The sequence below is a fragment of the Trichosurus vulpecula genome, chromosome 4, assembly GCF_011100635.1.
Source record: "Trichosurus vulpecula isolate mTriVul1 chromosome 4, mTriVul1.pri, whole genome shotgun sequence".
In the NCBI taxonomy this organism is placed as follows: Eukaryota; Metazoa; Chordata; class Mammalia; order Diprotodontia; family Phalangeridae; genus Trichosurus; species Trichosurus vulpecula.
Genome location: NC_050576.1, coordinates 103,822,758 through 103,844,333, shown reverse-complemented (window position 1 = coordinate 103,844,333; position 21,576 = coordinate 103,822,758). Strand labels below are relative to the sequence as shown.

Sequence of the window (21,576 nt, the reverse complement as noted above, 5' to 3'; positions counted from 1 at the left end):
TTTTATACAATAAGCTCCAAGTTTGGGTTTGCAAAGAGAAAGGAAGTGAACAGGGCAGAAATCAAATCAAAACACCCACAGAACAAATAATTTCATTTCCATTTTCTTTCAAAGTCACCCTATTTCTGGTAGTTTCATTTCAGGGAGACTATTTCAGTCTTCCAATGCAAAAAAAAAAGTTTTAAAATAGGTGAGTTTATAAGGAACCTCCCTGTTTCTTGGTGACAACCCCAAATGTTGCTGTTGCCATCCCAAGCACTCATCCCCTTAACAACGGAGGACACACATGGTATGGAATGAGGCCAGATAGGCCTAATAACAGATACAGCTGCGTCATCAGGCAGCGATTTTTCAAAATTTCCCAGAACCCATGCAGTAAAAAAAATAGTGGGGCAAAATACTCATTTAGAAGCTTGACCTGTTACCAGCTACCTGGCACACAGGGTTTCCACAAAGAAAGTTCTACTTTGTTCCCAGGCTCTAGGTGAGATCCAGCTGTCTAGCCAATCACAATCACCACCGCCACCACTGCCACCACCTCCTCCACTGAGAGCTTAAGATCATTAAAAAGCAACAAGGTAGCTTCATGTAAAACAGTTGTTCTCTTTTCTCAGATCACCAGCTATAGAAACAGTCCACCCCTGTCTACTATAGGGAATAAACAAATCTGCAAAGGTACAGCAGATCAGGCTTCAGGAGGCACCCAGGGTGGTGTCAAAGGCAGCTGGGTGAAAGTTAAAGGTAAAGTAAATCAGGACCTCCTATTTAGCCCAGGAACCCAATTTTACAAAGAATTGATGAATCAATTTTATTCTTTTAATGATATAAATGTCTCCTTATTTCTAGAAGAATAACAGTGTCTTCCCTGTAGCAACTTTCTGTTTTTCATTTTAACTACAATCTAACAAAAGACAAATTCCAAAAGCTTACTTTTCATCTATATACATTACTAGCTGCTACCTTTTAATATATCCCAAGAAATCTCAAATTCCAACTTTATACAGAAGCATCTGAGATTTTTAAATGGCCAAAGGAGATTTAAAACAACAAATATCTCCATTTAAAAAAAACAAAAAAAAATCATTATGATTAGATTTCTGAGAACCCTGCTACCTACTGTTTTAATTTCCTGGAGGAAAGAATATTTATTTATATGCAGATGGGCCAATATGGGACTCAAATCCACAAAGGAATGCAGAAACTTTCCAGTTTGGGGATTCAAAATAGCTGAGCTCTTCTCAAATTAAGATTGTCCACTTTCACGGGGGTTAATAAAATAAAAAGACACCAAACTCAATAGCACCAAAAAGGGCTTTTAAAGAAAAGAACAGGGCCAAGTTTCTCCTTCCAAATGCAGAATTTACATTAAAATAGGTTTACAAATCATTGTTCCCCCCCCTTGATTCTTCTGTAGCCCCATGTGAGAGCCCCCAGAAATTGAGCAGCATCTGAGTTACTAACAGGAAAGGCAATCCAGCTGCCCCCTTCCTAGTTGTATTCTGATGACTAACGGATTATCCAACTGGCTCAGGGCTGCCCCCAAACACAGGAGGCAGTGACTAAGCTCTCAAGGAAAAGGGATACTGAGGATGCCACCAGTCAAAGAGACGAACACTGTGCACGGGGTCCAAAATGACTTGTACACCCTGTTCACTGCGTAGTTTTCGACCATTCTGGACAGGAGTGTCCTGGAACACCAGCCTCACCCGATGGTGCCTCATGTCAGTACTCACGTTGATGGTAAACTGAAAGGAAAAAGCAAGGTTAGCCCCGTGAAGCAATCCTTCAAATGAAGCAAGCTAGATTTGCTACAGATTATACTCTACAAAAAAAAATACAGTCTAAAGAGAATTCAGAGGCTGCTCAACTCCAAAAAAGCACCACAATTACCCTATAAAATTAACTAAAACTGTCTTATAAAGAAAAATCATTTAATTTTATAAACTCATCCTAGTTTAAGCTTTTTAGGCTAAAAATAAAGACAATGATCCTTGAATATAAACCTAAAAGGCACAAAAGACTAAATGTCATAATTTTTCCTCCTCTAGCTGCCAAACATGTTATAAGAAATGGGACAATGTGCCAGAGGTATAGAAATAGCAGTACTACATGGTAAGGTGACTCAAACAGTCTCGACTTTGCACAAGGGGTGTCAACTTGCATCCTAGGTTAGAGATGCCTTCCATATGCCCTGAGGTCTGTCTTGTGTCTAAGACACTATTACTTCTCAAACAAATAGGGCCATCAATGTTTATGGGTCATTAAAACTCAACATTCAGACAGGATAGTGGGATCTCAACTGATTACCCACTCTAAAAGTCCACCTGCCCACAAGCCAGGGGCAGCTGATTTTGGAACCAGTGAACCACCAGAACACTTAGGACCATCTTTTCCCCCTTTATGCTCTCATTACTTTCTCTTCTCTCAAATCCCAATCACAGTCACTCCCCGCCAAAGACCACGTCATTATCAGGCATTCTTTCTTATCCTACTGCACACAGGGTTATTCAGTTAATGACTCATCCTGTCTCCACTTACCAGGGTAAAAATCATGCCCATGACAATGGGGATAAAGATGAAATTGAGAGTGGTGACTTGTAGGAGGCAGCAGTCCTGGTCTGGGTTGGTGTGAACATCTTCATACTGAACAGGAGGTTGCAGCCCTCCCACACACTTACTCTTTAACCTAGGGGACTAAACAGAACTGAAAATGAACTCAGTGGAATAGAAAAATGTAAGTGGTTCTAGGATACCACCAATGAGAAACCTATGCCTAACCTAATGACACCTACTGTCTTTTGCTTCACCTGGCTACTCATTCTGTGCGGCAAAGGACTAGATTGTAAGGTAAGCAAGGAAAGAACAACAGCAGCTTATGCTCACATAGCACTTTATAATTTACCACTTTCAAAGAATCTGTCCCTGAGCATGAGCAGAGGAAAGAAGGACGAATGATATCTTAAGATTTACTAAAAAAGACAACAATGAATCTTACAAAAAGTAGTTACATTCAACTTAGAATAAGTGTTAGAGGTGGGAGGGAAAGACAGAAAGGCAGGAAGAAAGATAGACACCCATGTGTATGTGTATATATACACGTATACATACACAGACATATGCCAAAATTTTATTTTAGTTGAATAAACTCATTTCTCAACAAACTTCTAACCAGAGCTGTTACAGGAAAAATGCTGTAATGAATATTTTAAATGTAAAGTTTTATTAGTGGTGCAAATTATTTCTATGTTCTGGCAAATGACCAACAATAATAAATGATTTATTAAAATCTGAAATCAATTATTTTTAAAGGGTAGATTTTATTCAAATTAATTCATCTTATGACAAGATTTGCCCATCTACCAAGACAAAGAATCAGTATGGAACAGTTAGATGATAAAGACCTCAATTTTAGCCCAGGAATTCTAAATCCTTATTTATGTCATGGACTCCTTTGGCATTCTGATGAAACCTATAAAAACATCAGAAGAATGTTTTTAAATACATAAAATAAAATCTACAGGAATATAAAGGAAAACAATTATATTAAAATACAACTACCAATTTAATTTTTCTAAATCTAAATTTATTCATCTCTAAAATGAGGATTATCATCTAGCTTTAATTCACAAAGCCATTATGAGAAGCAGATTCATACGAACTTCCCTGAAATATCTTGCCTGTTTCTCTGGGCAATCCATATGACACTTCTAGATCCCCGTTTCCTCATCTGTACAGTGAGGAGGCCGGACTAGCAGGCCTCTAAACTCTCTTAAATCTACAATCCTATAAATATGACAGGACTTTGAAAACTTTAAATTATTAAAAAGAAAAGGATTATTAGCACTTGCAATAATAACAGAATTCCCAAATCTGTGGTAGGGCTCTGTACTTTATTTAGTAAGTCAGTACTCCTGGGTGTCTGACAAGCTGTAGCAAAACTGGAACCTCTAGTAAGATGTCAACTAGTGTATGACAGGTATATGCTTCCTGCTTTTTCAGCTATTAGTGGCGAGATGTGCTGCGTACAAAGAGGTGGCACAGAGGAAGATAATCGAACTCTGGTCACTATTCCTTAGAGAAATTAGACATTTTTTGAGTAGAAGATTCTCAAGATTGCCTTGTCATAGTCACTAAGCTCCTATCTCTTATTTGTTAGGAATTTGTGATGCCCATCCTGACCCAATATCCCATCTTAGCATGATTTTGCCAAACATGTTTCCCCAATGTCTGACATATGACAAGAAGTTAGGGGACTAAGAATATCTTAGCAGCTATATATCAAGACCAAAAATTTGGCCTAGAAATATAATAAATGCCCCTCACACTAAATATACTTACATGAGCGCACATTCCTTTCCCAGAAATTACATAAAAATCAATTAAAAACTGATTCACTTTACAAAAGTACTTTTCCCCAGAATGTCTTATATTAAATGGGGTAAACCATTTGTAAAGCAACTCAGAATCTAGGAGATAAGTGAGGGAACAAAGCAGGCAAGGTGGTAAAAGACAGACAAGCAAGAAAAGGGACTGGCCCTTAAGGACAATCCCAGTAGAAAGCATTTGCCCCTTGGACACCATAGCTTTAAGTTAAATCTGAAACGTACCAGCTATCTGGCACTCCAAATCCTAAAGAGCCCACAAAATACAGGCACAAGCACCAAAACATCTGCTTTATTTGAATAACAAAAAAATGTACCGACTTCCTCCTTCTTTTACAGAGCAGCTAGGTGGCACTGTGAATAGAGTGTTGCGTCTGGAGTCAGGAAGACCAGAGTTCAAAACCACTCACAAGCTGTGTGATTCTAGGGCAGCCACTAATCTCTGTCTGCCTCAGTTTCTTCCTCTGTACAACAGGGGTAAATAATAGCACCTACCACCCAGGATTCTTGTGAGACTAAAATGAAATAGTGCTATATAAATGTTCATATATTATAAATGTAATTTCAGTTAGGCAGTTCTCCTATGCTGTGTACCCATAGTACAAAATGGAAACAGAGCTACCTGCAAAGTCATGGTTTAAATTTAAATTCCAGGTCCCCCCGACAAATTTTCAAAAGGGGCTTGACCTTAGAATCATCACTGTTATACACCCTGGGAGGAACTTCGTCTTTCTTAAAGTTCACATTTGGCATGGTAGTCTTTTTGGCAAAAGTTATACCGACATCGTGGAATCTTAAGCTACGTGTCATTCATCTCCTAAGAGGGAAGCCATCTGGAGCCTTAGGATATATTTTTAAAAGGAAGAAGGACTGAAAAGCATTGTTAAAACAACAGAGGAGGCCTAATATGATCAATGAGAAAATTCTGAATAAGAACCAGTATAAGGGTTCTGATTAGTCCATCCAAAGGACTGGCTGTCAACCATCGGGAAATTCCCCAGTATGACAAAATCCTCAAGAAAAGTTCTGCCCTCTGGGCCTCACTAAAGTCCTACACCCAACCACCCCCAATCACTCCAGAAACGCTGGGCAGGGCCACTGCTAACCAAACCCAAATGAGTTATCAGAAGAGCTCATACCTGTTTTTTGAACTTGAAGTTAAATTCCCACATTGGTTCTTGTCTGTTCCCAACAATCTTTCTGTACCAGAAAAGCAGACACTGTTATAAGGAAATAAAAAACATCACAAGAGACTGTAAAGTGAAACAAAATCACCAACAGCAGCCTCCCTGCTTGACAGATCTGGTACCACCTACAGTGAGTTATCATCTACAGTGGCACTGCAAGGCGCTGAGTGAGAGCTGCCCAGCTCATCTCTATTTTTCACATAAAACTAGACAATCCCAGGGCTGCCCATCACCAAGAAGAGGGACCAACAGTGTGAACTTTAGAATCTCTCAAGGTCACCCCCTGCTGCTCTCATCTTTAAAATACAGAGATGTGGGCTACAGAGACTGGTGCATTCACTCTGATTCAGTAGGCCACATCTCCATATTGAAACCAAAGGATAGTCAGCAGCCACCAGGCAAGGTGCCAGCAAGGCTGTAAAGCTGGGCAGAGAAAATCCCGCCCCTGTGATAAAAGGAAGCCGCTCAAGAGCTCCTCAGAGCAGCGGGCCCATCTGAAAACTGTAGTCAGGCTGCACTAGTTGTTAATAAGCAGCCCCTTGGTGGCAGCCAAGCTACAGCTAGGGTTAAGCACAAGAAGTGAAGTACCTCCCAGGGGGTAGGGGGTGGGTCGTCCGCCGTGCTGGCTGTCCTGCCCTTCAGACATGCCCTGTACGTCCTGCTGTTCCATCAAAAATAATGGGCTTGGCTTTAGGGGGCAAATACTTCTGCTGCCATCACAACGGCTCCAGTGTCCCACACAAGCTATGCTATTGAAAAGAGAGAGAGGGGAGAATCAAATACGAAAAGCTGGAGCCGAGGACCAGGGGACAGTTCTCCTACAGGCATGCCAGCAGCTCCCTGAATGCCATGCGACTGTGGGTCCACAACTGGCAAGGCCATGCACAGGTCACCTGCCACTCTGGTTCCCAAACCCTCTTCCAGCTCAGAAAAATCTAACACAAAAGCATAGAAGAAGCCATGGCGGCCTGAGCTCACTGCCCGGGTTTGGGTAAAACCCTCACTGTCATTCCACTCCGGCTTTTTATATTTCATTTACTCCAATTTAACAAGCAGCAGTACAAATAAGAAGAGATGGGCATTTAAGATCAACTTAGCCATAGCATTTGCATTCTGCACTGGAGCCGCTAGGATGTGTCTCTAGGAGTTTGCCCAATGTCACTCTACTCCCTTTAACCAACAAAACTAGGCCCGTAAATTTATGGGATGAGCCCCATGTCCACCACCACCAATCTAACTCTATGGTAAACATCTGGGAAGCTCACTAAGTAAATGCTACAAATGACACACCATCCATCCACATTAGAAGCATAAGCAGCTATTGAGTGAGAATTCCATTCGCCATGCATTCTGCTCCTGACCTGAATCCACCAGGTAACATGATGCTAAGCTGAAAGCTTTGCTAATAGCCCTTGTGTATAATCCTGACTCTCAGGTTTCAGTTGACAAAGGGAAGAAAAGGAACTTCAAACTACTACAGTATATAATGCATATAATGCCAAACCATCTATATACAGATAGATAAAAAGACAGATAGATATAGATAGACAGATAGATGGAAAGCTATGCAGTCACCCAAGATCTGAAATGAAGGGTTGTATAATTAAAGACTGTATAACTTTGGTGTTAATTAAAGCATCAGTATAACAGACTTGAGAAGGCTTGGAAGAATGCTAGGTTGGTTGCAGGATCAGGGGCAGGGTAATCCAAGTGACCTGCAATTCAACTCAAGTCAACATCTACTGACTGTCTACTACGGACAGAGCACTGCGTGAAGCACTAGAGGAGGTAAGAAGATAACTGAGATATGGCTCCTGCCTGCAAGGATCTGAAAACTCAAGAGAGCAGGGAGGTATAAGCTAACTAGGGAACAACCTGAGAGATTGATTCCCCAAAGGATCAGAGATGTCAAACTGCCTGGATAGAAGTAACGTCACCATTTAGGGAGATTTCAGGGTGACAAGAGGAAAGGAGAGAGAGAATCTGTTACTGAGAGACCTATGTCCGATCAGGTACTTGACTAGACATAGAGGGTATAAAAGTAAAGTAATTGGCCAACTTCTCGAAGACAGGAGGCTTCAAACAATTAAAAATCCAGGGTGTTTGACATAGATATAATGAGAAAAGGAAACCCTAGCTCTTAGACCCACAAAAAGCTTGCCCTTTTCATGTGTGCTAAAGTTTTCATTTTGTTTTATGATAAAAAGCACTTTTTATGCTACCCCTGTCTAAAAATATGTATTTATCCACATAAAGAAATCAATTCCTTCCATTCTCACTTGGAAAATAAATTGTGTTGTCCTCTTCCTAGCCCAAACCCAACAAAACCACCACCTAGAGTGTCCCAATATTCAGCACAATGCAAATAAACTGATAAAAGTAAACAGGGAACTCCATTAAAAGCACAAAAAGGCCTTAACAGCGATGGCTGCAAAAAGCCATCTCAACAAGAAAAAAAAAATATTTCAAAGGACTAAACTGAACTAAAAGAGCCAGTGTTGGTTCCCTAATAGGTCACAAAACCTTTCTTCCCTCCCACTCCAAAACTCTGGCTGGGGACAGGAATCTTAATGGAAACTTGATATAAAAATGTGCCCCCAAAGGCACATGAGACCATCAGTCCCAAACCCCATCAACAAGTTCCCCATTTCCCTCTTACTTACTTTGGAATTCTTTAAAGTGCTGGGAGTGGTCTCTGGAATGGCTGGATTCTTGGAGATTCGAGCAGCAAACGGCTCATACATGTGGTACAGAGACCGGATCACACATGCCCGGAGACAGCGCAGCTTCTCCATAGACTCCGGCCGCAGGCGGAGGGGCAGGTAGGCGTCCAGCGTGTAGTGCCTGTAACAGGACACGTTACCCATACCAACATGTGAACGATCCCACAACAGCATGCCAGACCAGGACCACTACACGGCTGAAACCAGATGAGCCAGAACTTGGCTATACTACCCCATTAAAGGTGTTCTCAGCCAACCCACAATGTTCACACCCAAGAGCCGCCATCTCCTATACCTCTCAATCATTCTTATTCCCACACAAAATACAGATGGATATATAATCTCCAGGTTTCCACCTATTATACACTTTTAAGTCCTCTTCGTTACCACTCTGGCTCCCTCTTCACTACTAGAAGTGCAAACACTTAAAAGATTCCCTTTAAACTTGTAGTAACAGCAAGAGATGATGATTCCAAGTGAGGTAGGACACAAGAACCAGAAGGACCATGGTAGAAACAAAAATCTGAATTGTTATAGGTCCCTTTCTTAGAATGAGCTTAAGTGCTTTGCTAGAAACAAAAGTGAAGAAACAAGAAGAGTGAACCAGGGAAGGGAGAACCATCATCTTACCCTAGCTGTCTACCTCCTGGGAAACTGCCTTCTCGAGTATGGCCTGTAGACCTTTCTATCCCTACTGCATGTTCACCTTCACTCTCTCTATTGTACCCATATTTCCAGTAATCAGAGCTGGGATTCTGATTAAATACACAAGCTGTTCTCTCCTTGGCAGTTTATAACTACTACTGATACAGATACAGCAATGCAAGCAAAAAGACAGCATTATGAAACCTCAGAATTGACTATAGGAGTTAAACTTCTCAGAAGGGAAAGAGGCACCACTAATTCAACAAATCAACTTGAGAGGATAAGAAAACAGGTGTCTCCAGAACTTAACAAGTTTGACTAGGAATGCCCCACTTGGAAGGCCACAGAAAGGTCTTTCAGGGAAACTTAGGGATCACTCTGCTGGAGGAAGCTGCAGAAGTGAAAAGTCACAGAAAAGATAACAGGTGAGAATTAGAAATTGTAAATATAAATTAGAAAGGCATCCAAAAGGCAAGAAAATGCACACGGCATAGCATAAAGCACCAGGACCTCATCCAGGGAGCAGTTCCAAGCCACAGGAAGCACTGAAGTCAGCTATACAAATAGTATATTAAGCTCACTTCAGTCGCACCTTCGATACAATCTGGTCCAAAAGGCGGCAGTGCAAGTGACGGTCCAGGCGTCCTTACAAATCAGGGAAAATTTCACTATGTCCTCAGGACGAATGTAGGAGGCCAATAAAAGCCAAATATCCATGGGATACTCTTCTCCAACAGTCCCCTCAGGGTCTTCTGAAATAGAATGAAATAGAGTCAGAATCTCAGCCTTTTTCCTTCTGTAACTTAAACTTATACTGGAGGCTTTCTAACTATTTTCTGCCTCTTAGAGTCCAGTATTTTCCTCTGATGGACAGGATCCTCTATTACCTCCAAGAACAAATATAAACCTGTTTGGTATTTCAAAAAACTCTTCCACAGACTAGTCCTGAACTACCTCCTAGCTTTAATCCACATTATTCCCCACTTCAGCACATTACTGTCCACACTCGCCTTCTTACTATTCTTCATACACGTTACTCACTCCATCTCTGCTCTCCATGTCTTTGTTAAAAAAACATCCCTCACGCCTGCAACACATACTTTCCTCAATTCTAACTCTCAGAAGCTGCCTAAGGTTCCTTCTAGGATCAGCACAAGCTATAATTTTTAAGAAGTCTTCCTAATTCTCCTACCTACCAGCCTTGAAGGCCACCAACACCACCTGACGTTGTGTCTATTCTGTCTATATTTCTGCATTTACAAAGTGTCCCTTTAGTACCACAAGCAAGTCTCTCTGGGATTATAAATTACAGAACAGCTCCTATTTCTCTAGAGGTAGGTTTCTCACTGGGAAGAGCCAATGAAATCACAGGCCCAAAGCAACGATAACAAAACTTACTGTAATACAGTGTTTTATGTTTTGCAAAGCACTCATGTAATGGTCACAACAACCTTATAAAGCAAGTGCTTCTATTATTCCCATTTTACAGATGAGGAAACTAAACCTCCCTTTAGCAACTTTGCCCTGGGTCACAAAGCCAATGTCAGAAGTGGGATCTGCACCTAGGTCCTCCTGCCTCAAAGTCCAGTGCTCTCTCCTCCATAACAAGACACCTCTATTAAAGGTTTACTCCGTACCAGGCAAAGTACTAGAGAGATGAAGTTTAAAGTAACAGTTACCCCTCAAGGACCTAAGATTCTAGGACACAGACTGACTGTAGACTGGCTCTAGTCAGGAGGCCTAGGTTCAAACTGCCTCTGACAGCACCTTTGTGAGCTTGAGCGACTCAACCTCTCTGGGACTCAGTTACTTCATCTGTAAAATGAAAATGTTAGGCAAGGTATCCTTTGGGGTCCCTATAGCTACAATCTTACTCTTAATTTGGGTTTCCTCACCTATAAAATGGGCCCTTTCCCCCCCCAACTCAATCAACTTCAGTGGTTCCCTTACTACCTTCAGGATCATATGTGAAATTTTCTGTTTGGCATTCAAAGCCTTTCATAACCTGCTTCCCACCCTAACTTTCCATACCTTCTTACACCTTTAACATCCTACTCCTCCACGTACTCTTAATGATCCAATGACAACTGGCCTCAAAAAAGACACACTATCTCTCAATTCCAGGAAATGTCAGTGGTCGCCCCACATGCCTGTAATATTCCTCCTCCTCATTATCATCTCTGCCTCCTGGCTTCCTCTGAGTCCCAGTTAAAATCCCATTTTCTATAAGCCTATCCCAACCCCCTTTAATTCTAGTGATTTCCCTATGTTATTACCAATTTATTTTATATAAATATATATACACACACATACATATACATACAGAGAGAGAGAGAGAGAGAGATTAAAACTGATCCTGTATCATTTTCCTATTGATCCTATTTATAAGTAATTCATTTTGTCCTGCAACTGCTTAAGTCATGGTTCCTTGTCTCTAAACTTAGTTCAGCGTTCAGCCGGCTTGTAATAGGTTAAGTTTAAAAATCCAGCTCTCCTACCTCAAGAAATTTAACTGTGTGAGAAAGCAAGGGAGTTTGGGCCTGCTATCTTCTCACCAAGCTATCCTTCAAGGGTGTCTGGTTTGCTGTCCAAAAGTCTAGGCCACTATTCTCACACCTGCACTCAAGACAGTAAGAACTTCTTAGTCTCATGACAGAAGGAGGATCATTGCTAGCCCTCATTTCCAACAATAATGTTCCCTGTCTTTCAACTCTGTAATCAACCATGTTGCCCTTAATTCCCTGATGTCATCTACTCTGCTCTGTTCTTTGTTCTGTGCTCCCCAAAACAAGTAACTGTCCTCTTGCTCAGGGTCTTTGCCATTAATGCAGGTGATCCATGGACCCATTTATTGACAGGTAGCACAGCCCTGCTAATAAATGTTATCTTGCTCAGAGATCTGCCTCCCATTAGACTAAGCTACCCAAGGGGAGGGACTGTTTTCTGCATTTCTTTGTATCTTCTGTGTTTAGCACAATGCCTGGCAAACAGTAGATGCATCATAAATGCTTAATGATTTACTGGTGTTGGGAAAAATTCCTCTCCTTAAAATTACCTTAATGGATATGGCAATTTCTCTGAACTCCATTTCCATTCCAAGAATCTCCCTCAAAACTCCTTTCCAAGTACGCAACCCCAAAGTCACTCCTAGTGAGCTGCTCCTATGTTCCAGCCTTACTTGGCTGTTCCCCTAATTTTTTCTCACTTGTTCCTTCTGAAAAACTTTTCTAACTGGCTACTTCATGAAGTTCTCCAGCTTTCATCATCATCATCTTATTTCCTCTCAACTTCTCTAAGTGTCTTCTTTTCTCTAACCGCTAGTCCCCCACAACAGTGACAACAGTGACAAGACAGCTCTGCTTAGCACCCTCCAGAGCCACCACTCTCTTCTACCTCCTATCCCAGAAGCCACTGTTGCAGGTTTACATTTCCTAGCATCACCACTGTTCAGAACTAATGTTAGTGCATTAAATTTTCATGTGTTCACAAAAGAATTAGATCAGATGCTTTTCCCCACATAAGTATATTGACTTTCACATGGTAAGGAGCTAACTTTCTCATTTAAGAGACAAAGTAGAGCAATGCCTAAATGTCAGGGATGAGCATCAGTAACTTCACTTCTTTTGAAAAGAAAGAAATGATTAAATTGGTAGATCTGTATGACATTTTAACATCTTAATGCTGTTAACTGGAAAAGCACAAAAACTGAATAAAAATAGACTTACCTGCAGAGAAACACTAACTGAATGTACATACAAACTACAACTGTGGCATAACAACATGGAACTAGAGTCTAAGAGATTGGAGGCAATCACAAAACACGTGGACATCCCTTAGGACAGATTTCAACGCTAATTCAGATTCCCTGGTGCCCAATACTGTCTAGGTTCATTGTCTTTTTTGGCAGAATCAGGGCAGCCGGACAAGGATTTCTCCTATAAGGTGTATGAAAAAAATTAAAGATCTCGTAATAGAGAATGATTTCTCATTGGTTTTTAACAAAATAGTACAGTATTAATTTCTGTACCACATAAAACTTCAATGTGCCCTAACCATGCAGTAAACCTATGTCTAGTATTTGCATTACACGATTGTGCATTGCCTTTCTCTGCACTAAAGCTAAGTCAGGATAATTAAATTTAAGGAGTGCTGACCTCAAGTTTCAAGTGGTTCTTTTTACAAATGAACCAAATACCCAAATGCTATGTGCCAAGTATACACAAGGCTCTCAGAAGTAATAAATAATTTTACATTCAACTAATTAGCATGTTTTTAATTTTTACTACAAAAAAATTTACTTTCTTCCTCTTGCCAATTTGCAACTGAGGAGAGCAGAACTAGTTATAACCACAATGGAGAGAAGCAGGGGAATGACTGAAAGAGGTAAGGAAGATATGCTTCTGAATAGACAATAAATGGTTAAGTTGGGAATGGGAAAACTACCTCGGTACCCTGTCAATTTCACAACTATTAGCATGCAATGAACTGAAAATTGCTGAAAAATCCTATGCTAGAGACTAGCTCAAAATTTAACATTGTCTTTCATGGGACCCAAAAAAAAAACCCCACAACATCAGAGTATTAACCAGGGAAAGTGTTTCATGGAGGAAATATGTCTTGAACTGGACCTTGAAGAAGATAAAGGACTTGGACAAGTTAAAGGTCAATGGGAAGACATTCCAGATGGCATAAGAACAGTGTGAATCAAACCATGGTAGAAGGAAGAAAAAAGGCATCTTTGAGGGACAGTAAGGAAACACACTTAACTGGAATGGAAGGCTCACATTGGAGAGTAGAAAGAGCCGAGTTTGGATAGATAAAAGTGGGAACAATAAATGGAAGAGCACAAATACCAAATGCAGGCATTTGGATTTGACCCCAAAAGCAACAATTTCAAGATCTGCTGTATTACACATTTCATAACAACAGACCACATCATATTTTAAGATTAACGAGGCTTCCCGAATAACCACTCTAGGAGGCAGACTGTGCAAATATCAATGCCTACTTTATAGGTGGGGAAACTGAAGCTCAGAGAGGTTGACTTATCTGTGGGTTTACAGCTATTGTCTGAGCCAGGATTGAAATTCAGGTCTCTTGGAGAAAAGGTCTTATATAAATAAAAATATTTATAGTAGCACTTCTTGTGGTAGCAAAGATTTGGAAACAAGAATAGCTGAATAAAACGCAGTTTTCAAATGCAATGAAATATTGAATTGTAACAAATTACAAACGTGAATTTAGAAGACTACTTTGAACTGATGCAGAATGAAGTAAGCAAAACCAAGCGAACAATTTACAATGCACAAAAATACAAAGAAAGATATTATTGAAAGACATCAAAACTCAAATCATACTTCAGAAGACTTACAGTAAAGCATGGCTTCCTCCTCCCAACAGAAAGGTGATGGACTACAGGGGTGGAATGAGGCCTATCGACCTCAAATATGGTCAATGTCTTGATTTGTTCTGCTTAACTGTATTTCTGTTACAGAGGAGGGTTAAGTCACTGAAAATAATAGTGCCGCCATCTTACCAACAAAATATTTTCCTAAAATGAATCTAGGACTTCTGCTTCCAACCCAGGATCTTTTCCACTATACCACAGCCAGAAGTGAATTATGAAAATATAATATGTTGGGAAAAACTAATCTAGCAGCTATAGATCAGACTGGTTAAGTAGTTATGACTTCAGAAACCCAAGTTGGAGATAAATTAAGTCTAGATTGTACTGGTTATAAAAACTGACAGGAAAGATCAAACCTAAGAAATACTATGGAGGAGAATGAGCAGAATTTGGTAACTGGATTTGGATGTGTGACACGAGGAAGGGAAAAGAAATTAGTTCAGTATCTGACAAACTCAGTTTCAGACAATAATGGAATGTCCAATTGGCAATATAAGCAGAGAAAGGAAACTAGAAGTGCTCCCACATTATCTCTGTATAGCTCTGTGTGTAACATAAACTTTGGTACTTTATTAATGAACAAGCACTTACCATATTCTATGCCAGGCACTATGCTAGGTACAGGGGCTACAAATACAAAAGTGAAATGTCCCTTACCTCAGAGAACTCATATTCTACTTACATTCAATTTAGTATTTTATTCTACACTATCTTGTATTGTTCTCTAATCGTTTCACTTGTTTAAGCATCGCTTTAACTAAATCATAAGCTCCTTGAGGAAAAGAACTATCATACATTTATATCCACCTACAGGACCTATTAATCATATAGCAGGCATGTAATATTGTATTAAACTAAACACTTATAATTTTATCTAACACAATCAGTTACTATACATACTTTTTGGAGAGGCAAATAATAGTAAGGACACTGGGGATCAATCAGGAAGACATGACCACCTCTGATACCCACCTCTGACATTCACTAGGCATATGACCATGAGCAAGTCACCTAGCTGCTCTGAGCCTCAGGCAACACTCTAAAACTAAATTTAGAGTCTGTATCAGTGGAAGGTATTTACAAACCAGCTAAATCACAGGCATTTGACATACTGATGTCCACATATTTGAGGAAGCCAAGTTTTTGCTACATCTCTCCTGCCTCACACCCTGGATAGCCAGCAGAGTTGTGTTCCAGGACAATTATATAGGTTTTTGCCTATTAGTAGTGATTGCTCTAATGGTCATACATCACCTTCCACATCTGGAAAAAGTTAGAATAATTGATTTACATCCCTACTCATATAAGCATATTTTCCCCCATGCTTTGATTCTGGAAGCTTCCTCTGGTACTTTCCCTAAAACTGCTGTAATGTAGCTACCCTGTGTCATTATAGAAAGAAATGTTAAAGACAATACAAAGCACTCTCCTTACCTTTGTGCCTCTTGCTTTTCTTTTTTCTGGAGACAGTCTGCTCGTGGATGCTCTCCTCTTGGGCATCCATCTCATCACTACTGTCACAGGGCTCCCCAGCCCCAAAGGAAACTTCTTCTGTGGGGACCTGGGAGGCTTCCAAGCCACACAAAGATTTCACTAGGAGACAGGAGAGCCAGATGAAACAAAATCTCACCCAGGGGCACAAAACAAGCCAGCCAAGCTGCCATAACCTAACAGAAGACATCTAGAGCATGGCACTGAAAATTAAGAGAATCACTTTTAAAGAGCTTTCTAACAATATGCTAAAATAATCCTATTATTAAGGATATACCTTCAAAGCATTGTCAAGCAAATCAAAAATCTGTATTTAGGGTTGTCATTTGTAACAGCAAAAAACCGGAAAAATCCTTAAATGTCCAAAAGGAGAAAAATGGCTGAACTGTGTATGGAATACTATAATACAAGCAATGACAAATATAAATGATAAATAGAAAACATACAACTTTAACAGCACTGAAAAGACAATAAGCACATTGACTATGACTATGCAAAAGGCAACAAGGAGTAATAAACATTGGGCAAATGGATAAAAATAATATATAACAAAGTGACAACTGTTTTTTAAAAGTAAAAGAAAAAAAGAGTCAGGAGCATGAGCCAATCTAATCTAGAGAAGAATGGCTGTACTTCTGAGTTATCTCTTAAACCTGGCAATTTAACTCCAGAAAACCAGGTAATATTTTCTCCAGAAATATGTTTTAATCCATAAAATAATGAGTTTCTTGGAAAGTCCCAACTTTAAACAAATTTGAAAACGTGGCCCTCTCCTTTGACAAGACTAAGACTTATACCTTTGATACTATCCCCCTGAAATTTCTTGTCTTCAATCTTTCTCTGTCTACTAACATTCCCTAGTACAAGGAAACATACTCAGGTCTTACATATTCTTTATGAAATCTTCACTTTTGCCCTCAAGCTACTTGCTTACACTGCTCCTATCATTAACTGACAGATTCATAGGAATAATAGTCTATAAACCAACCTCTTTACTTCCTAAACCACTCCTTCCTCCACCTCTTATAATTTGGCCTCTGACTCCACCAGCCAAAAGAATGCTAAGTCTCAAGTACTTTCCTCAAACTTTCTTTGTTCTCCTTTCCATTTCCTCTCTGCAACTCTAACACTAGTTCTCATTCCTGGTGCTTCTATGATACTGTTCTCTCCTCTTTCCCTTCTGACTTCTCCTCAAGGTTCATTTGCTGGAACATCCTTCATCCCCAGCTCAGTTCCAGGGCCTCTTTCTCCCATTCCAATGGGTTCAGAGATTCCTCCCATATCTATAAATCCAACACTAATTCCCTTCCTAAACTCCACTCATGCATCTCCAACTGCTGGATGTGCAGCAGGATAGCTATTGACCTGGATGCCCCAAATGGCATCTCAAGCTCAAAAAGTCCAAAACTAAACTCAGTTCCACACCAACCCCCAACCCTCCAATCTGCTCTATTTCTACTGAAGGCAATGCCTTTCTCCAAATCACCTAGATCTGTAATTTAAACTCGTAACCATTCCTTGATTTTTTCCTTATTCTTCATCATCCCTCTATCAATCATTTGCCAAATCCTGTTGCTTCTGCCTCCACAACTTCAGTATTTTTTATATTCACTAATATGGCCATCACCTTCAAGTCCTGTACCATTTCAATTGCCTCCAAATGGATCACACTTCTTTTAGTTGCTTGCCTCTCCAATCACTCCATACAGCTGCCAAAATAATTTTCTTAGACAGTGGATAAAGTGCTGGACCTGGAGTCAGGAAGACCTAAGTTCAAGACATATTTACTAATTGTGACCTGTCTGCCTCAGTTTCCTCTTCTGTAAAACAGAGATAATAGCAGTTCTTTGGTCCCATGGTTCTCATGAGAATAAAATGAGATAATATTTTAAAGTACTTTACAAACTTTAAAGTGCTCTATAAATGCTAGCTATCATTCATCATCATTACTTTTACCAAGACACAAAAGCTCCCCCCACCGCTCAATCTACAACCACCTCCTTACCCTGGCACTTACGTCCCTCCAATCTACCTCTTCTAGCCTTATTACACATTACCTCCTTCACACATTCTACTCAATAGCCCAATAGAGCAACAACCGTTCCTAGAACTCAAAATTCTATCCCTCAGCTCTGACGCATCTGAACCATCTAACCTCGTCTTCTGTCACATTCGCTGATCGGAATCTTTTCAAGGCTCAGTTTCTTCCACGAAGCCCACCCCCATCAACCCCACGAAGGATCTATCTTTCCTAAAGAGTTACTTGCTCTCTCTTTCTCTTTTCTAAACTGCCCCATATTTAGGTAATGTGTCTCTGTCGTACATTGCCAGGAAAATGCATACTCATTAAGGGCTAGGGCTGATTCATTTCTGTATCTACATCTGCAGCTGAGCACAGGGCCTGAACTCACAATATAAAGGTGCTTAACTATCTGCTGAATTCGAATTTCTCAAAGAGAGAATATGGTACTTTCATGCTACCCCATGATTTAATTCATTTGGTAAAAAGGATGACAAATTCTGGAGCAGCTAGGTGATGAAGTGGATAGAGTGCCTGCCTGGAGTCAGGAAGACTCATCTTTCTGAGTTCAAATCTGGCCTCAGACACTTACTAGCTGGGTGACCCTGGGCAAGTCACTTAACTCTGCCTCACTTTCCTCACATGTAAAATGAGCGGGAGAAGAAAATGGCAAACCACTCCACTATCTTTGCCAAGAAAACCCCAAATGAGGTCACAAAGAGTCAGACACAACTGAAAAATGATTGAAGGCAATGACAAATTCTCATGCCATTCACATCTACTCTAGTGAAGAGGCAGTGTGGGAAAGCATAAAGAATCTGCCATAAAGCCAGCAAGACCTAGATTCACGTTCCCCCTCTGCCACATACTGAATTGTGACTCTGTGCAAAGAAAGGAACTTAATAAAGTTCTCAGTCCGTTAGGCAACTTCTCTAAAGTAATAAATTGCAAAGAAGGAGCCAACCTACATCGGTATAAGGAATTTCTGCCTCCTGGAGTTCCCTATTCTAGTGAAATCCCAACAGGTCTATCCCCTTCTTTATCATACAAGATGTTCCAAAAATCCTAGTGCAGTTTTAAGCTCTTAAAGACTTTTGGAACACTCGGTATACAGCACCCAGGGAGCAACGTATCTTCAACCTGAAAGAGATGGCACATATTACAGCAGTTCCAGGAACTAAAGGACAAAAAGACAAAGGCAAGCAAGAAAAGAAAACTCAGGAAAAATATGTAATGGGAGAAAATAACCAGGGAGCAAAGGCCATCGACTGGAAAGCAAATAAACTGAGGGAAAAACGAAAGAAAACAATAAAACGGCGTAAATAAACAAATGAAGGTGATAAACTCCTCTTCCGTAAAATGCTGTTTCTGGCTATTCCCTTCACTCTTCCATCCCCCGAGAAAGCTCTTATTTGAGGATGATACGAGGAGGATAAACGACTTTATGAGAATATCCTCATGGGAGAAGAATAAGAGGGCGTTACAAGCAGAGGCGCTGCAACAGCAAGGCCAACGGGCTCGACGGCTCGGGCGGCTTGCACCCCACGATCACCAAAGCCTGCCTACCTTCCTGCTGGATAGCATTGGCAACAGCTTTTTTGACTCGTCCAGACTTCACGACCGCCGGATCCGAGTTGGCATAATCTGCCACAGTCACTGAAAAACAAGACAGGTTCTCACCACGGCAGCCCTCTCGGCAGGTGTCTCTCCCTCCTCCGTCCTTCCGGTGCGGTTCGCCCCTTCCCCGCAGCCTCGGCTCCATCCCAGCCTCCCCGCCTCCCTTACGTCCCCTCCCCTCGCCCTCGCTCTCACCTCGGCCGGAGCAGGCGTCGTGGGCCCGGAACTTGAGTCGTTTCCCTCTCTTGGGCATGGCGGCGGGCTCGGGGCGGGGACAGCCGCGGCCTAGCGGGCCGGGGCCCCGGGCCATGTCTCGGGCCGGCAGGAAGGCCCGGAGAGCAGCGGACCAGTTCCTCCCGGCTCCGCGTCCATCCCACACCCAGGACTCGCAGTTCTCGCGAGACCTCCGGCTCCCAGTCCTGCGTCGCTCCACGTCCGGTCGCGTTCGCCGCCGGCGCCCCTCTCGCCGAACCAATCCCGGCCAGGTCCGAGAGCGGTGACGTCATCCCCGGCGAACGGGCGAGACCAAGAGAAAGAGAAGGGGGACGGAGCTTCCCCCACTTCGGGGCGTGGTTTGTGACCGCCGTCACGGCCGTGCCTCCAGGGCCTGCGGAGGCCCCGGCTTCCTGCCAACCCTTCTTCATCTTCCCAGAGGGGCAGCGATCGTGGGGTCCCGCTTCAGAACTTCCTGACTCCCCCGTATTGGCCGGGGCGCTCGCCTCGGGTGCAGGGGCCGTAAAATAAGAGCCCACCTTTACGTAGTGCTCTACAGCTTACCGAGCGCTTTCCTCACAACCCCCGGGGGGTGGCATTATTACGGCCCTTTTACAGATAAGGAAACGGAGGCCGGGAGCGGGCCTTACTGAGGCGGGCCCGCTGCCTCTCTCTTTAAGTCTATTTCCTCCCTGGCAAAATGGTTCTCCCGAGGACTGGGGACTGCCCGACCCCCAACCACGGTACATAAAGCGCTTTAAAAACGCGGAAAGCGCTCAAGTTGACAGCAGCGGTCACTGTAGAGACACCGAACAGCCTAAAGGCCACGTGGAGCCCTGACCTTCCTTGCAGCTGCTCCCCAGGTGGGAGGTTTGGATTAGAGGCCCCCTCAGCCTGGGTCTGTGAGGCCAACTGGCAGGGAATCGATTCAAAGCCAGGAAGGGCCAATGACTCGGGGCCGGGGCCTTTTCACCGTACCACGAGACCCCGTCTAGCCCCAGGCCACCTTTACAGCCTTCATTTCCCCAAGCTGGACCTCCCAGGTGTTAAAACCTGCTCCTGGGCTCCTATTGGCTCCTCTCTAACCACCCCCATTCTCACCTGTGGAAATGGTTAGACCCACCTCGGGAAAGCTCAGCTAATGCCACGCGTCACAAGATGATAGGATTTAGAGCTAGTAGAGGGCATCTGATTTAAGCCTCCTCGTTTTACTGATGAGGAAACACCTAGCTTGGGAAAGCGAGTAACTTGCCTGAGGTCACCGTGGCGATGTGCAGCAGGTCATCTAAATAAAAACCCAGTATTTCCCTAGAACGCCGCTGTTAGCTCCCTTATTGCTGGAAAGCAGCGCTGTCCTCCCAGTGCCTGAGGCTCACAATCTAGGAGTCAGCCTGGATTCCTCACCATCTCTCACCCCACAAATCCAAGCTGTGGCCAAGGCGTCTCAATTTCACCTTTGCAGCACCTCTCCAATATGCCCCCTTCTCTCCTGGCACCGCCACCACTCACTGCCCTCATTGCTTCACACCTGCGCTAGTATGATAACCCGCTTGTGGCTGCCTACCTCAAGTCTCTCCCTGAAGAGGGTTTGGGGTGAGGGGTGCTCGACACCCCAAAGTACCGACACACCGGGTCCTGCCGAAAGAATTCGACTCAAGCTTTCTCAGCCAAGGGAAAGGATAAAGTTTATTAAGAGTTAGCCAAATAGGCCTGCCCCAAGACATCCCACCCCTTGCGACGCCTGTAAGGAAAGCGGGCCAGATCAATCCGAGCTAGATTGGATCTGACCAACTTCATGGAGGCAAGAAGGAGATTATATACACAAAGGTTGTGGGAGGGATTGAGGGGTGGTCTGGGGTGATGGAAATGACAGACAATAAAGGGCTAGGGT

At 42.3% G+C, this 21,576-nt stretch overlaps 1 protein-coding gene across 3 annotated transcripts; it reads right to left on the bottom strand.

Moving 5' to 3' along the window:
* Positions 1-983: 983 nt before the first annotated feature.
* TMEM183A (transmembrane protein 183A) lies at positions 984-19,978 on the bottom strand. Of its 3 annotated transcripts, none has more exons than XM_036756536.1 (8): positions 19,668-19,978; positions 19,422-19,511; positions 15,779-15,969; positions 9,530-9,689; positions 8,233-8,413; positions 5,522-5,602; positions 2,539-2,694; positions 984-1,745 (listed from the first exon to the last, which is right to left on the bottom strand). In XM_036756536.1, exons 1-8 carry the CDS (start codon positions 19,976-19,978, stop codon positions 1,560-1,562), a joined length of 1,356 nt encoding a protein of 451 aa, XP_036612431.1. In that variant the 3' UTR covers positions 984-1,559. The 3 variants fall into 3 exon arrangements, with proteins under 3 accessions (XP_036612431.1, XP_036612429.1, XP_036612430.1); XM_036756534.1 differs by having other exon boundaries at positions 15,779-15,937; positions 19,668-19,877; XM_036756535.1 differs by having other exon boundaries at positions 9,530-9,686; positions 15,779-15,937; positions 19,668-19,877.
* Between the last annotated feature and the right edge of the window lie 1,598 nt (positions 19,979-21,576).

Bases quoted from the DNA above. Each gene is read 5' to 3' on its own strand.
- TMEM183A (XM_036756536.1), bottom strand. From the start codon at position 19,978: ATGACGTCACCGCTCTCGGACCTGGCCGGGATTGGTTCGGCGAGAGGG. The intron at 5,603-8,232 runs GTAAGTAAGAGG...TCCTTATAACAG, and splicing joins GCACTTTAAAGAATTCCAAA to TGTCTGCTTTTCTGGTACAG. The intron at 2,695-5,521 runs GTATGAGCTCTT...AGTTCTGTTTAG, and splicing joins ACTTCAAGTTCAAAAAACAG to TCCCCTAGGTTAAAGAGTAA.